General features: G+C 34.3%; 1 protein-coding gene across 1 annotated transcript in view; it reads right to left on the bottom strand.

Moving 5' to 3' along the window:
* The window catches only part of LOC149806492 (uncharacterized), a 49443-nt gene extending 33030 nt beyond the window's left edge, over positions 1-16413 (bottom strand). The window contains exons 1-5 of the mRNA XM_089953828.1: positions 16326-16413; positions 12066-12215; positions 8694-8814; positions 7360-7635; positions 995-2798 (exon numbers count right to left, since the gene is read on the bottom strand). Coding sequence (XP_089809954.1) covers positions 995-2798; positions 7360-7635; positions 8694-8814; positions 12066-12166 — 2302 coding nt within the window. The 5' untranslated portion in view covers positions 12167-12215; positions 16326-16413. The remainder of the gene's footprint in view (positions 1-994; positions 2799-7359; positions 7636-8693; positions 8815-12065; positions 12216-16325) is intronic.
* Positions 16414-17664: the final 1251 nt, after the last annotated feature.

The raw sequence follows: 17664 nt of genomic DNA, 5'->3' as shown, positions 1-17664 counted from the left end.
AACACAAGTAGCTTATTTAGTGCTGAGGCAATTGGAGGAAAGTACCTTGCAGAAGTTAGCTGATCTGGGCTGATGCAATGGTAGGATTTAACCTGTATCCTTTCAGTTAAGAGTCCAGCATACTGACCACTGAGACACTATGGCTCCTACCTCTTTAGTCACCTCTTACCACATGCAACTGAGTGAATCAGGTAAATTCTTCATCCCTGAACTCCCAGTGGTTACATTATTCACGAATATTCTGCATCCTTGAACTCCTAGTGGCTACATTATTCACGAATATTCTACATCCTTAAACTCCTAGTGGCTACATTATTCACGAATATTCTGCATCCTTGAACTCCTAGTGGCTACATTATTCACGAATATTCTACATCCTTGAACTCCTAGTGGCTACATTATTCACGAATATTCTACATCCTTAAACTCCAAGTGGCTACATTATTCACGAATATTCCACATACCTTAACTCCAAGTGGCTACATTACTCAGGTATATCAGTGTTTCCCTTTACCCTCATCTGCACTTCAGAGACCCCAATTTTTAATATGACCTCCAGTTTTGATTCAAAGTTTGTTTTTAACTCAGTCTGACCCCCAGTTTTGACACCAAGGTGATTTTTGACTCTCAGTCTTGCACCCCTAGGGGATACAATGCGGTATATTCTACATCAATGAACTCCTAGTGGCTACATTACTCAGTATATTCCACATACCTTAACTCCTAGTGGCTACATTACTCAGTATATTCCACATACCTTAACTCCTAGTTGCTACATTACTCAGTATATTCCACATACCTTAACTCCTAGTGGCTATACTATTCAGGTATATTCTACATCAATGAACTCCTAGTGGCTACATTACTCAGCATATTCCACATACCTTAACTCCTAGTGGCTAAATTACTCAGGTATATTCTACATACCTTAACTCCTAGTGGCTATACTATTCAGGTATATTCTACATCAATGAACTCCTAGTGAGTACATTACCTTTGGACTCTCCTTTAACAGCAAGACTGAATTCGACATCTTTCCCTCTGTTATTAACTTCCTGTTGTGATTCTGAAGGTTGTGTCACTACTTGGTGTTCATAGATCTCATTAGCCTCTTTTACCCTGAATGTTTCTCTCTGGTATGCTCCAGCCATCCCAGTATCCTCTTTTACATCCAATGTATCCCCTTGGTTTTCTCCTGTCATCTCATTATCCTTTGGTACCTCCAATGTTTCCCCCTGGTTTGCTCCAGTATCTTCTGAGTCAGACTGCTGCCTCATTTTGTAAAATTTTTCTTTGAGCTGGTTGTAGTAATACCAGTATGTCTCTGTGTAATGCTCATTCCATAATGACTCCCAAACTCTGTCAAAATTTCCCCCTTCCTGTGGCGTGTCATGTTCTGTAATTTCATTACTAACATGTCCATCAGGTGGACCCCCATCACCAAGGTCAACCGCTATTGCAACAGGCCCACTTTCTCCCTGACTACCAGTGATAGAAGCAGCATAAGTGTGCATCATATCTACCACATCTGTTTTATTTCTAGCCATATTCCCAGCATCTTCTTCTTCTTTGTTCCCCCTTACAGTTCCAAAACTAGCTTCACCTGCCTCAAGACGGTTCTGAAGCTGACCTATAATGTTTGCTTTGGAAATGTTCATGAAGTTTGGGGAGGAATAGTTTTTCTCAGAGACATCAGTCTTGCATACATGAATTTGTTCATCAATGCAAAAGTATGAATTGGACACTAAACCAAGACCTTTTTCTTTATCATCACATAGGTGAATATCAGAAATCGGGACTTTCTCAGAGCTGTCAGAACAGTGTGTGTAGTCACCACTAGGGTCTCGATAGGGAAGTTGATACGCTTCATTGATCTGTCTCAAACTGTCTTCAGTACTGATGTCTGATTGTGAGATGCTTGACTTAACATTACGAATATTCCCTGGGCAATTTTTATCAGTTTCATCAGAATGTTTATGCCCATAACAGTCAATTCTTATTCCCTCATCATTACACTTTTTATCAACCTTAGATTCCCCAGATTCATATCTGCATGAATTATTCATGCTTTCATTATTACAGTTCTCTAGAGTTCTAGAAAACGCTTCTCTTTCTACATTGGTCAGATGCACCTCTGACACACACTGATCATTGCTTTTTGTTCCCAATTCATTCCCAGACGAGTCATTAACATGAGCTTCAATTATCCCAGGAAGAGAAAGCTTCCTAATTGCCAAATCTGGGGAAGTCTCATCACGAATGTTAGAATCCTTTGCTTCCTTGTTGTCTGTGGACAATCCACCTGTATCCACCTTATCTTTGACATCAGATTTTGGTGGACCGAGACTGTCTTCTTCAGTTGCTGCCAGAGATACCCCATAATGCATACCACTGTCAATGATATCACTCTCTACCTCTACTTCCACAATAGCTGGAACTGCCTCAATTTTATCAAAATCAATTTGGTCAGGATACTTAGACACCCAACCTTCCCACACTAGGTACTCCCCATATTTTCCCCAGTAATCTTCCCATACTGCACCAAAGTCCATCATACTGAGGTAGTTAATTGCCAATCCTCCCTCTTCTTCTGCTGAAAAGAATGTCTCAGACTGTTCATAATATAAACTTTGTTCCCCTGCCAGACTGTATCCCTCTCCTTCAACACAGTGATCTTGACCTGTGCTGTCACCTGCCCCTAAATAGGTCTGTTCCTCTGTGCAATATTCATAATTTTCTTTGTATCTTTTTTTCCCCTTATTTTTCTTCCAAGTCTTTCCTCCATTATTCTTTGACACCTGTAATCATAATTGTATGTGTAATTATACAGCTGAAAGAGAAAAGAAAAGTAATACCAATGCATAATTGTACAAAGGAGAAAGAGCAGACAAGTAACACCAATGTGTAATTGTACAGATGAGGAAGAATAGACAAGTAACACCAATGTGTACTTGTACAAATAAAGAAGAAAAGACAAGTAACACCGATGCATAATTGTAAAGATGAGGATGAAAATATAACACCAACATGCAATTATACAGATAAGGAAAAAAAGACAAGTAACACAAATGTGTAATTGTACAAAAAAGAAGAAAAGACAATACCAATGTGTAATTGTACAAAAAAGAAGAAAAGACAACACCAATGTGTAACTGTACAGACGAGGAAGAAAAAGACAAGCAACACCAATTTGTACTTGACACAGATGAGGAAGAAAAGACAAGCAACACCAATGTGCAACTATACATACGAGGTAGAAAAGTCATCAAGACTCGGGGGTAGCATAATTGGTGAGGCTTCATCAGAGTGTAAGTAAGCAAGCAGACCAGCCAATCAGTCAAGTATGAGTTAGTCAGTCAGTCAGTTAGCAAAGTAACTTAGCACATGCCCGAGTCTGTCAGCACAAATGGAATGATCAATGAGAAGTATCAAGTTAAAGAAGTGAAGTTTAAATTATATCACAGTCACAATTTACTTCACCATCTGGACATTATTAAAAACCAAACACTGCCAGTTTAAATAATTTGGAGATATACCATATGTACTCGTGTGTAAGCCTAATAATTCTGGAAAAAATAAAGGCCTGGAAGAAGGGGGGCTCGGCTTATCTGCGGGCCAACATGTAAACTTGACAGTGTTTAGGTCTTTTTGTTGACTACTGTAATGGCTGTAAATCTTGGGACATGAAACAATGTTTCTTTCTGTGTTTTAAGACATAGGCATGTACAAAAAGTAACTTTCGGTAACCTGACAATTATTAAACTGTTATAAAGTACTATGATTGATTTTGCTATTACTTTGCATGTGCATATTTTCTGATTTCTCCAACACGAAGTTAAATCAAGGTAAATACAGACTTCATAATTCGTGGGCCGGTTGAGTTTACCAGGGAGACCAAACTGAACTATAATGTACACTACTTACACAGTGCAAAGTGGGCATAGCATCACTTAAATCCTTACCTATTCCCAAACATAGATGCAGATTTTGCTTTATTGTTTGGACCAAATTGTATTCTTCCAGATAACATTTTAGCTAGTCCTTAATAGCTGTTTCATTTACGCTGAATCACGCACTCACAAGTTACTCATTTTCAATGACATAAGCAATCCTACAAATTGAGGTAATATTTTTAAAAAGGTATGCACTTTTATTTGTACAAGGCACATATCCATCATAATTTACATGTTCACGAAGAGTGGTAATAATAAAGGCTATAATTCTCATAGAGATCAACTAAGATCAACATCAAGCAAATTTAGTTTTAGCTGAACTAACATAACATTGAAAAGCTTGATGTTTCGGTGTCTCCTATGTTGATAGTCGTCAAATTTGTCTTTCCTTTTGTGACAGCAGAACAGGCCATTTAATCATTAAAACCCTGAAACTGGCTTGTGATAAGAGGGAATTTTGACCGGTAACTATACCAGTTTAATATTGGTATATACAGTATAAAATTGTCAGTTGTTCACTCATGTAAGTTTCTTTCGTGGGAATGGAGATATAGCATATGGAGTTACAGCATTCGTCGTGATCATTCTTGGGATTGAAATAATTGTGGACGATTTTATTGTTGTTTTTTTTCTTCTGGTTTATTTATTTATTTTTTGGTTACTGTAGAGGTAAAAAAAATCATTAATTTGTGTGAATAATGTTTAAACTTAATATTCTATTTAGTGAAGAAGTGAATTTTTTATACTAAAATAATTATTTCATCACAACAATAATTCACAGGTGATACAAAAGAATCAGTAGGACTTTTCTTGTTCAAAAGAAATGAAAATCGAAGCCATAATGTAATAATCAGGAGATCTCTGCAAAAATTGGAAGATATTATGAAATTGGGAGGTAGGCATGTAGTGACCCCAAAAATTGGGAGATTTTTTTCTTCTCCTGGCGTGAAAGTTGATAGGCATGGTGTAAGTTTGCTTACATCAAAGCAAACTACAACTCAGCATTTACAGTATTAGCACAATTTTCAAAGCATTATTTCCGAAACTTTAAAAGAAAACAGAAAATTAAATAAATTACTTTTCAAACAAGTTTATACCATTTCTTTTTAATAATCATGCACGCCAACCTCGAGATAAGCATACATGTAATTTTTTAAAATAAAAGTTTGCCTAAATAAATGCATTTGGAACTTACCTCGTGCATCTTGAGATACCTCCGAGTTGTAAGTTGGCTTATACGTGGGTCATGCACTTTTTAGTGTTTATACCTGTTCAGTTTGGGGGTCGGCTTATATGCGAACAGACTTATACACGAGTAGATACGGTATTCATTAAACACACTACAGATGTATATGAAAAATCCATATATTTGCGTATAGGTCACATCCCATTAGAAAAACACAAATGACACATATAAAAATGATAGTCCGCATTAGATCTACATCCCGTTGACAATAAACATGTCGATAAATAATTCACTATGATAAACTTGTCACCACTAGCACCTGTCTATTTAGTTGATCTTTATATGATGTGTGCATGTACTTAAATTGGTCTAGATTCTGATCTGCCTGAGACACCTATCACCTTGCTGAGGTGACCCAGTGGATGAAACTATTCATAAGGAAATCAAAACATGTGAATAAAATATAAATTATCACAAACATCTTTGTGAGATGTCTCACCTTTAATTAACTTGATGGCCAGATATCTGGTTTCCAAAGATTGGAATTTAATTTAAGGTTTAGCAATCATGTTCCATTCACTTTAGAAAATGCAATAATCTTTCAGATTCAATTACTTTTATTTAAGTTTGGTGCTGACTTCTTTTGATGAAATGTACATTGCTATTGTTGAAGACTGTATCCAGCTACATTGATGAAGGGTGCATGTAATATTGAAGTTGCTGTGAAGGTCTGCTACGAAGGACCTAAACAATTGCCCCTTTGTTATTGCAAAGGCAACATCAAATAACTGTAGAACAAAGGAGTCGTAGCTGTCAGCTTGTCAAATAAATGATTAGAAAACAAAAGGATTTGTTCAATTCGGAACCTTGGGCTTCTTTTGACATATATATTCACTTGTCCTAAACAAAAGTGCAGTCACATTACTCGTTTCCTTAATAATGAAAACTTAAGACTTTTTCCACAATTTTTTAAGCCATTTTTCAATTTTTTAAAAGACATTTTCAAGACCTCAAAGATTCAAATTTTAGACCTTTTCCAGAATACTGGACATGCATGGAAACCCTGTTTACCCATAAAGGCAGCACGCATTATGTTTTCTAAGTTGAAAACTCTTTGATTGACTTCAAATTTGATACTTGTTCAATGCCCAGAAGAGTCCTATATTCAGTTAACAAAGTTTATTTGACCTTCCTGTGATCATGTTGCAAAACCGACACCTGTTCAGTTGTGGAATAACCTTTAAAAGATTTCACAAAATGTATGCTCAATGTGTGACTTATGCAGCCCAGCTCAGTCTCCATATAAGCACCTACTGACGACAGTAAAGACAAGAAATTGGAGTCAGATGATGTTCATGATGACCTGGATGATTTCTTGGACTTTGTAAAAGATGACATTAGATAATGACATGAATCACAAAAGTCTGGACTTTATTTTCATTGTTTATCTGAACAACATATGAAATTAACACATTATGGGATACTGTGAATCAGATCTTTCTGGGATACGATTTTTTTCATACCAGGTAAGTGAATTATAACAGAATTCATGAATTTATCACATAAATAGATTTAAAATGTGAAGCACTAGGGATTTCTATGGATTTTATTACACCAAGAGGGGCAAAATATAAGTTGTTAATTACTTTTGTGACATATTACAATCAATAGTATATTTTTTATTTATTTAATATATTTCAATATATACATATTCTCTTATATATGTTTCCAAAGTGCAACTCCAATCACTGACAACACAAAATACACCCTAACTTTTAAGAAGGTAATGAGAAATTATCATTCAAGGCACATGCAAAAATGTCATTTTTCTTTAACAAAGATGATTATGAAGTCTGCAGTTCCATAGAACTACTGAAAATCAGAGTTTCTGCAAATGCTAAAAAGACGAGTACTTCTCTTGATAAATCAGCGACTCACAAAAACTCTTGCTATGTTGTTGGAAATAAAACAGTACCTCTATATTAAGTTAATGTACTGTGATTAACTGTTACAGCATAAGAACTGAATTCAGTTGTGTAAATATCTACTGTATAGCAGCCATGACAAGCTGGAAATTATGTAGGGCAAATCAAATTTTCTATAACTTGCCCAGCATTATATGTAGAATTTGATGAAAAAACAAGACTTGTGTGCAAATCCAAGAAATCTCAATTCCATGCAGATCATGTGGTAATTTGTTTTCAGCTTTGTCAATTGTACCTTTTTTGCATTCTTAAATGCAACAGGAAGCCCCATTTGCTTCATCATCTCCAATTCAGCCAGTTCTTCTTGTGTTAGACCATCTTCTTCCTCCTCAGTATCTGCTTCTTCAGCCTCCTCTACATTTATATTCACAACACCAGGCTCTTCATCCACAACTTCTGACCTTGTAATCCCAGCCTCATCCTTTTCCTCACTTGTTCCTTCTTCAACATCTACTGATGTGTTTTTCTCAACCGTCCTCAAATCTGTTTGGTTCTTGCCATCTTTATCTGCCTTTTAATTAATTAAAACTGATTACAAGAGTTTTATTTTCATACATGTGAAAATACAAAGACATATTTCAGGAACCAACTTAAAAAGTGAAATACCTTAGAAAAGTAACCAATCTGAGTTGTGTGGATGATGAAAGAAATGGGATTCTCTTTAAGCCGATTCAATAGCTGCTGCATAAAGACAGACAGACAAACAAAGAGATTGATAAATGACTCATACCCTAGAACAATCACATTTCCTTCCGTTCTCATTCTGATAAAGGATTTGTGTAATTTCCTATTTAAGTATAAAATTTCTCTTCAACCTTTTCTTTTTTTTAATTTTTCATTTCTAATTCTTTTTTCAAACAGGTAACCACTGTTAATAATAGCTGTGTTATGTTTTTCACATAATACTATGCATGTAAGAAAGGATATTTAAAAAGTGCATAATTTAACAGTACTTTTTTAAATTGATATGAAAGCCAGAAAGACTAAAAAGCTGAAAATGGATCAGAAAATCATAAGGTAGCTGAGCTCAAAGTGGACTCTTGTGGAGTGTTCTACTAAAAGTTGACATATTAAAGGAGGCATTTTTAAGACATCAAATCTTCAATCTGTTAATTAGTATTTTTAATACTTATCTAAATTCATTCATTAAATATTTTTGTGACAAAAAATGCTTTTTTCAACAAGCAACCAGATTTAAGTCATAATAACATTTTGTATGATTTAGTGCAAGGCATAATCCAAAAAGTAACAGTTGCCCTATCTTGCTTTCTAGTACAAATGCCTTTTTCAAGTCTATTTTTGACAATAATTCTATCAATGTTCCTTTCAATGTTACACCTAGCTACTCACCTGGCATTATCTCTAAACCAAGAATCAGTTCAGATCACCATATTTTAATACAAGGTGGGGGTGAAGGGTGTAACCAAAATGTCTCATAGATAGCTCAGCTAAGTACAACCATACCATGGTATTTTCAATACTAAACTAAAATTACATTAAATTGCATTTAATTATCATATAGTTGTCAGTTCCTTTTCATTTTGTAAATATTTGACTTAGTTGTATTACCTGTTCATTTTCGTAAACTTCTGTGTTCACCAAAATTGTCTCCAACTCCTCCTTGGACACTTCATCGTCTGAGGAATCAACTGGTTTCCCATACAAACCTAATTTGTAAAGCTTATTATCACTGTAAATAAAACAGGAAGAAAATGTTACAATTCTAGTCTGAAATTCTATTAATTTAAAGCCACTAAAATCCAATGCCAATCACAAAACTAGGCAGACAAGTTATTCATATTAATCCAACACAATCCATTGCTATTCACAAATCCAGGTAGACACGATATTCATATTAATCCAACACAATCCATTGATAATCACAAATCCAGGCAGATAGGTTATTCTTCTTAATCCAACACAATCCACTGCCATGCACAATTCCAGACAGACAGACAGAGTCTATTCATATAAATAGAGGATTCAAGTAGATATACAGAAATATTTCACCAATGAAGTGGAAACATTGCACTGTCATGAGTGGCAAAGCCACAAGTATCAATAAAAAATGTTTCCACTTCTTTTTATATTCTATATTATTTAAAAGCAAAACACTCAGTTTTCATGGATTTTCTTCATTCTGTGCAAATGCTATATACACTGCATTGCTACATCAATAAAAAGATAAATTTAGCTTGTATATACCAAGCCTTAAATCACTTATTCTGTTAAAATAGTGACTGTATTTGTATGAAAATTAAGACATTATAACTTTTTCACAAACACATTTAACTCAGAATCACCTTGACCTTTGACCCTAAAATCAACAGGCCTCATCCATAAAGTTTGGATCAGGTCTCTGATGTTAAAATAATGTTATGTGTTGACCGTGAACTTTGAACTCAAAATCACTGTCCTTCTTCCTTAACCCATGTGCAAGCCATCCACATAGTATGGTTGTAGAACTAATGTTACTGTGTGGTAGCCTTTGTGACCTCTTGATAGATTCATGCCAAGTATGAGAATGAATTGTCTTCAAATTGAGTGTATGTCTGTGTGAGTGATTTTGATTTTTAACATAGCTTTAAAAAATTTTCAGGCATATCATTACCATGTCTGCAATGGGGCAGTTTATAGTGCCACAGATATATAGTGTTATGTATATCTGATTTAATTCATATTTATTTTAATTGTTTGTCAGTTTTAAATCTTTTATTCTATTATATGCTATTCTAATGTAAATTTAGTCACTGGAGATGATATTTTTTTTCAAAAAATTGTTTGACCTTGACTGTTAATTTGTAAACACCAGGTGTTGATCTAAATTCTGACATTGTTCATTGTTTCAGAACTTGTAGCTACTTTCGTAAACAAGTTCTATTTTATCTTAAAATGATTGTTTGTTTCCAAGGTCATTACTGGACTACATGGTAAACAATTTTTTTATTTTTTATTTCTTGGAGTAAAATGATCGGATGTTGTCAGGGTCATTTTATGGTGTATGTGACATAAACATGATCATGTGACCCCCCCCTTTTTTTTTTCAATTTTGCAATTCCAGTTTTTCCATTACGGGCATTTGTTAGTTTTAATAGAGATGCTTTGAAAGAGATTTCTCAGTTTTGGGCTTTTTACACTCATGTCAAGTTATTTTGTTGTAGCCAGATTTCTAGTTCTAATTTTCTTCAGATCAGTTGGATTTCAAAAGGATTAATTCTTTTTCCTCTGGAAATATTTTTGAGTTCTCACAAAGAAATTTTGGAAGGACACTGCTTACAAATTTAATTTGGATTTCCAATACCGGAGTGCCATTATTTGTATTTCTACAAGGAACTGTTCATAAGCACAGTACTGACCACAGCATACGTCCTCATCATCCCTCTTGGATTTTTCCATCAGGATTCAAACTTGAAATTATTAAAGCATTTATTACTAAGACTTTTGCAATTTAATTTGTGGATTATTCTTAGATTTGATTCTTGAAACCGTAAGTTCTTCTCCTTTCTTCATTCTTACAGAACTTTTCCAGGAAAATAAATTATTTGTTAAATTTTTAAAAGCCTGTTGTTTTCACTCTTTCTGTGTTACTGTTTATTCGAGCCTAAACATGTAACAATAGCATCATGTCCCACCCAGTCACATTATCCTGACACTAGACCAACGAAACATCTTAATGCTGAGTGCCAAAGTGAGGCAGCTGCTAGTACCATTTTTAAAAGTCTTTGGTATGACTTGTCTGGGGTTTGAACCTGTAACCTCCCACATCCTAGGCGGACGAGAAATTATATGCAAATAAAAAACTTCAACCATACCAAGCTGTTCACAATTATAACAGCAGAAAAATTACTGTTCTTCCCAATAACTACAAAACAGTGTCATCTACATATTAATACCAATAAGCAAACAAAATTTCATTTTTTGGCCTTATGTAATTTTATTTAAGTGTGTTTAAAAATTTTTGCAAAAATTGTCAAAGTAAAATAATGTTTTAAAAAATTTTGAAAAACTGTCTGAAACTTGAACTAGATCATCTACATATTAATACAAATAATGTCTACTAAATTGTATTGATTTATCTCATGTAATATTTCCTTAAAGGTGCATACAAGGATATTGTTAAAATAGTGCAAATGCAAAAAGATGAAAAATTGAAAACAAATAAGATCACTAAAATCTAGTCTTGGGACAAAACCAGGGGTACCTAAATATAAAATTTGGTCTGGTTAATCTACTTACAGGCAAGTGTAACAGACAGACATGGAAACTCAGCACAAAGCCAATGTCTCTCTCCCTAATGAAGAGTGGTAGGGACATAATGTGGCAAAGAGTTTAATCTATCAAAACCATTTTAGTGAAATACAGTAAAACCTGTCTTGAAAGACCACTGCTATGTGTGACCACCTGTCTTGAGAGACTATATTCTCAATGTAAACATTTATTGATTTTATCGTGTTATGACCTGTTAAGAGAGACCACCTGTCTGGAGAGACCATAATTTTTTGTCAGAAGGAACAGTATTTCAAAACAGGTTGTACTGTATCACAATTTCAAACTGTCAGTATCCAAAAAAATTTAAAATTCATATGCTCTTTGAAATATTCAAAACATAATAAAAGAAACTTCTCACTTTATCCATGTTTTCAACTGAGCCAAGACAACACAATTCGTTAAGTAAATTACATGATTAAAAAAGACCAAGAAGAAAAGATGAAAGAAATGGCCAGCCTAGGAAGTGAAAACTCTGGGCTATCGGATTAAGTAAATTACATGATTAAAAAATACCAAGAAGAAAAGATGAAAGAAATGGCCAGCCTAGGAAGTGAAAACTCTGGCTTTCAGATTAAGATCTTTCCATCTTGTAGTAATTTTGTTCAAGAAAATTGAAGGAATCATTTTCTTCATGCCTTTCTTTTTTAAGACATTGTGCATTAGCTGACATACTCAATAAAAGCCCTTGTACAATGGCAGTGAGTCACATTTGATTCCTCTCCATCTTCAAGGAAAAGACTAATCTCTGCAAGATAACTCCAACGGAAGCACATGACTCAATTTTGGCTCTTCTTCATAAATCCAAACATTAAGTCGTCTCTTCTGAAAGAAAGAACATTCCTTTATTTAAAATATATAATAGTTACTCCTAAAACAGTCCACCAAACTAAAATATAATCATTAGGAAATGCTACATAAATCATTTGCAGTCATCATTATTTGGAAATGTATTAGAAATTATCAATCTGACTTTACAAGTTATAGTATACGAGCAACACATGTGACTCTTATATTTTCCAGGAGCTCCTAAAAAGCAGATAAAAATATCAATATCTTGCAGAGAGAGCAAATTTCCTGTTGTTTGATACTTAAGTACTTTGCAAACATATATGATATATTTCTCTTTGAAATAGGGTCATATACAAGGTTATTAGTTTTCTTTTAGTAAAAAGCTGATGTGACAATTCAAACTTGTTAAAAAATGAGAGCAGCAGAGTACATCTGGAATGAGAACCTACTTTGGTTTTATCACTGTGATCTACTGTAGTCAAAGCTAGCACAAACATAAAATAATATCACTGTGTATCCATTACCCAATACCAGCACATGGGTATGAAGGGCATTCAGTTTGTATATCCATTAACCATTACATGGGTATGCAGGGCATATAGTTTGTATATCCATTAACCATTACATGGGTATGCAGGGCATACAGTTTGTATATCCATTAACCATTACATGGGTATGCAGGGCATTCAGTTTGTATATCCATTAACCATTACATAGGTATGCAGGGCATTCATTTTGTATATCCATTAACCATTACATGGGTATGCAGGGCATAGTCTGTATATCCATTAACCATTACATGGGTATGCAGGGCATACAGTTTGTATATCCATTAACCATTACACGGGTATGCAAGGTATTCAGTTTGTATATCCATTAACCATTACATGGGTATGCAGGGCATACAGTTTGTATAATCATTAACCATTACATGGGTATGCATGGCATTCAGTTTGTATATACGTTAACCATTACATGGGTATGCAGGGCATACAGTTTGTATATCCATTAACCATTACATGGGTATGCAGGGCATATAGTTTGTATATCCATTAACCATTACATGGGTATGCAGGGCATTCAGTTTGTATATCCATTAACCATTACATGGGTATGCAAGGCATACAGTTTGTATATCCATTAACCATTACATGGGTATGCAGGGCATTCAGTTTGCATATATGTTAACCATTACATGGGCATGCAGGGCATACAGTTTGTATATATGTTAACCATTACATGGGTATGCATGGCATTCAGTTTGTATATACGTTAACCATTACATGGGTATGCAGGGCATACAGTTTGCATATATGTTAACCATTACATGGGTATGCAGGGCATACAGTTTGTATATCCATTAACCATTACATGGGTATGCAAGGCATACAGTTTGTATATCCATTAAACATTACATGGGTATGCAGGGCATTCAGTTTGCATATATGTTAACCATTACATGGGTATGCAGGGCATACAGTCTGCATATATGTTACCCATTACATGGGTATGCAGGGCATACAGTTTGTATATCCATTAACCATTACATGGGTATGCAAGGCATACAGTTTGTATATATGTTAACCATTACATGGGTATGCAGGGCATTCAGTTTGCATATATGTTAACCATTACATGGGTATGCAAGGCATACAGTGTGTATATCCATTAACCATTACATGGGTATGCAAGGCATACAGTTTGTATATACTTTAACCATTACATGGGTATGCAGGGCATACAGTTTGTATATCCATTAACCATTACATGGGTATGCAGGGCATTCAGTTTGCATACATGTTAACCATTACATGGGTATGCAGGGCATACAGTTTGTATATCCATTAACCATTACATGGGTAGGCAGGGTATTCAGTTTGTATATTCATTAACCATTACATGGGTATGCAGGGCATACAGTTTGTATATCCATTAACCATTACATGGGTAAAACATCAATAACTAATGGATACTCAGGTCTGAGGTGTTCTGTTCTGACAGGGATTAAAAAAAGTGAGTGTTCTGAAGGATTTTATGTTATGGATCCAAAGAAGATGGATTTTAATTAACAAATGCAAACAAAGGTCAGTCTAGACAAATTTATTAATTACTAGCGAGTGGCTGTTAGTCCAGCACTATCTGGGCGTAAGAATTCATACCAAATAGTGCCACTCAATCTTGATCTACTCTATTATGTTAGAAGAAGAAAAAAAAAAAACGGAAATCTTCTTGTTGGTCGAAGGGGGACAAGCATGTTAGAAATGATAATTTAAGAAATAAAATTACTGTGTTTTTCTTTATAGCATTTTTAAATACCCTTGATGTTGCATATTTTTTTTAATCACAAGTGTAATAAAGTGCTGGAGTTTGGGGAGGGGGTAGTGTTACAATAATGTAAGACATGGACCCTTAGAGAATCAAACACAGCCTGAAACAGTGTATTCTTGTGGTACTTAACGTTGTTATCAATACATATTAAAACGGTTCTGTTGTTGCATTGTTACATATTATAATGTATCTCTGACTTTCCCTCTATCTATTCCTACAAAAAATCTCAGTTAAACCATTCATGTAAATGTATAAAAGACCAATAATGGTGGCTGACCTAGATTACTATATCATGGGGGAATAACTACACTGCTGTCTGGCATTTCTGCACACCGAAGGTTTTCGTTTCCAATATTGAAGTAAAATGCATGCCAAATTCAAGCGATTGACAAAAATAAAATACAGCAATGCTTACCATTTGAAAAGATGCAATTGTCACCAGAATATTCTGTTCAAAATAATATTAATTTTGGACACAGGGGATACCACCCCCTTGTTTTTTCTGATTTGCGACATGTCGGCCTATTCTGTACATAGCTTTGAAAAGATGTAATGTTTATCCATCTTGCTATAGAAATGAAATATATTACTTTGGACTATTTCTGTCTGCAGTTCAGTCGAGTAATCAGGTCAGCTTTATAGCTAGTTTTACAAAATTCAACGTAAAAATGCCAATAAATGGCAAGAGATGTTAAGCAAACTAAACCGATCTTGTAAAAAAGTTAGTAAAGTTCAACATTTTATGAAAAATATTTTATTACATGGAAGAGAAATAACAATGAATAGGATCTAATGTGTTTACAACGTCTTGTTGATGGGGAAAAATTACTACAGAATTTGGAAACAGACTATACGTCGGGTAATTTGTTGAGAATTTATGTTGTAATGGCAAGTAGACACGTTGGGTAGCTTCTTGCAAAATTTGAATCTTGGATTAAAATAGCTTTGTTTTAAGGTACACATTTCCATCTTTTATACAATGTATTTATTTGTATGATTCTAAAAGATGCATAGTAAATTGAAATTTTCTGGGTTACAGGTTCAAGAAGGTCATGGAGTGGGTCTTCACTTTGCCATTTAGAAATCACATTTTTATGTGCATTTCGAGTCTAAATTTGGGATATTTTTGTACAGTTTATGAATATCACTTTTCTTAATTAATGTACCATTCTTCTTTCTAAATACAAAATGGATTTTTGACCCAAAATAGCAAGTGATCAAATGTTTATAGAAATGACGTATCGTTGCGCAGAATTACCCGACGCGTAGAATAGGCCGACATGGTGGTATATATTATTGTGGTATTTAAGAATGGTAGCATGCACATACTAAAAATAAATATAAATTTTAACTTGCTGATAAGATGGAATGTCCACACGTGCTGAATATTTCCACAAAAGTAAAGGATCTAATGATTAAAACTGAAAATACTAATGGCAGATAAGTTGAAATCCATGATGGTAACATTTGAATATATATGACAACTTTATCAGTACAACCGATAGACGGCGCACGTTCAAAATTATTCGGAAAATCCTGTTAATACAGCGTAGGAGTGACTTGCAAATTAATAATAGGCTTGGAAAACATAACTAAATTTAAATAATGAGTAATATTACTCTGGAAGTTAAACATAATCAATATTGTACATGACTAGTTGACAAAAAAAACTATGCGAAAATAGGAGACCCCGTAAAAAATTGCCACTGACAGACAAAATCAAACAAATGGAAGCATCATAAGTAAAATTCTTCTTCTTTTCCTTAAAACATTTAAGTATAAAGTTAAAACCGTTTATATAAAAGTCGTTAATACTTAGAATGGTGGTTCACATAAAGTCGAATTCAGTAACTGCAACGGTGCTTCTCTGCTTGTCGTGAGCACAGCGTGTTGTTGATGCGTCACAACTTGTAACAACGACACATTTTGGAATCAGAGTTGTTCTCGAGAAATTGCAATCTTGATCATGCCACGCTATATGCCAGAGCCAACGGGTTAGTTTCGTGTGTGCATTGATGAGCAAGAAAGTTGAACAGGAGATTTTTTTTTAAAAGTGCAGTGAAAAACATACTGACAATAAAACTTCAACTAAATCTGTTACTCGGAATTATGTATTTATTTATGGTATCATGTAATGTACTTATTGGAAAACATTCAATTTCTAGATCTATAAATTAAAACAAAAGGTAGTTCGCTTTTTCTTCTATCATTAGTTTTACATGAATTTTAAAATTAGTTGTGAAATTTTATCTTGAAATATTACCTGTAAGTTGTATAATTTAAACATTTTATACGCATCGTTTATCTTGGAATTGCTACAATTATTAAGAGCATATGCAATATACTACGTGAATAGTAATATTTAACGAAAACATAAATAAATTGGTAAGATTGACTTATGAGTTATTAAAAACTGTCTTATATCCACGTCCTTTATGTACATGACGTGAATGTTACCACTTGCATGCCTTATTAAGAAGACAATGATGGTCAAAACTTTTAAAACGTTTATATTAGTTAAAAGTTTTAAATAAGCTTGTATCAAATTCATCTTGATTTACACCTAAAAGGAAGAAAGAAAAAAAGCAACGAATGTAATGCATTATCATTTGGATTACTACTACAGAACGTAAGTATATATGGGGGATAAATCATCCAAAACTCACATCTACCATCCAATGAAATAGGGCAGGAGTGTTTACAGACACGCCATACTTGCATGCATAATAATATGATATTACCTAAGGGTTGGAGTGTTGATAGACATACCATACCTCCACAAACATACTATCACATACAAGCAATAGTAGAGGCGTTTATAGACAAACTATTATTACAACTATAAGATAAACTAACAGTTTCCTCTTTTGTCAACCAATCGATGGCAAGGGTTGAGATGAAAGGTGCGAGGATGCAACATTGTTTCACGCATGTGTCGAGACTGAATGATTCTGTGGCACGGCTGTCGCATATTTCGTTACATGGGGAGTCTTTGTGCGGAACTTTGATGTTATTTATTATTTTTCATTGGGATACAACGGAACCGAAGTATTTTCCAGAGAAAGTCGCTGTGACGGTTGCCAAAAGCATTTTCCAAGTGCATGAAGGTCATTTACAATGTGCTGTTCATCTCACTTGTCTTCTCTAGTATCTG

The sequence above is a fragment of the Sinohyriopsis cumingii genome, chromosome 1 (assembly GCF_028554795.1).
Source record: "Sinohyriopsis cumingii isolate HCF-2022 chromosome 1, ASM2855479v2, whole genome shotgun sequence".
NCBI classification, from domain to species: Eukaryota; Metazoa; Mollusca; class Bivalvia; order Unionida; family Unionidae; genus Sinohyriopsis; species Sinohyriopsis cumingii.
This window is presented reverse-complemented; position numbering and strand designations above follow the sequence as displayed.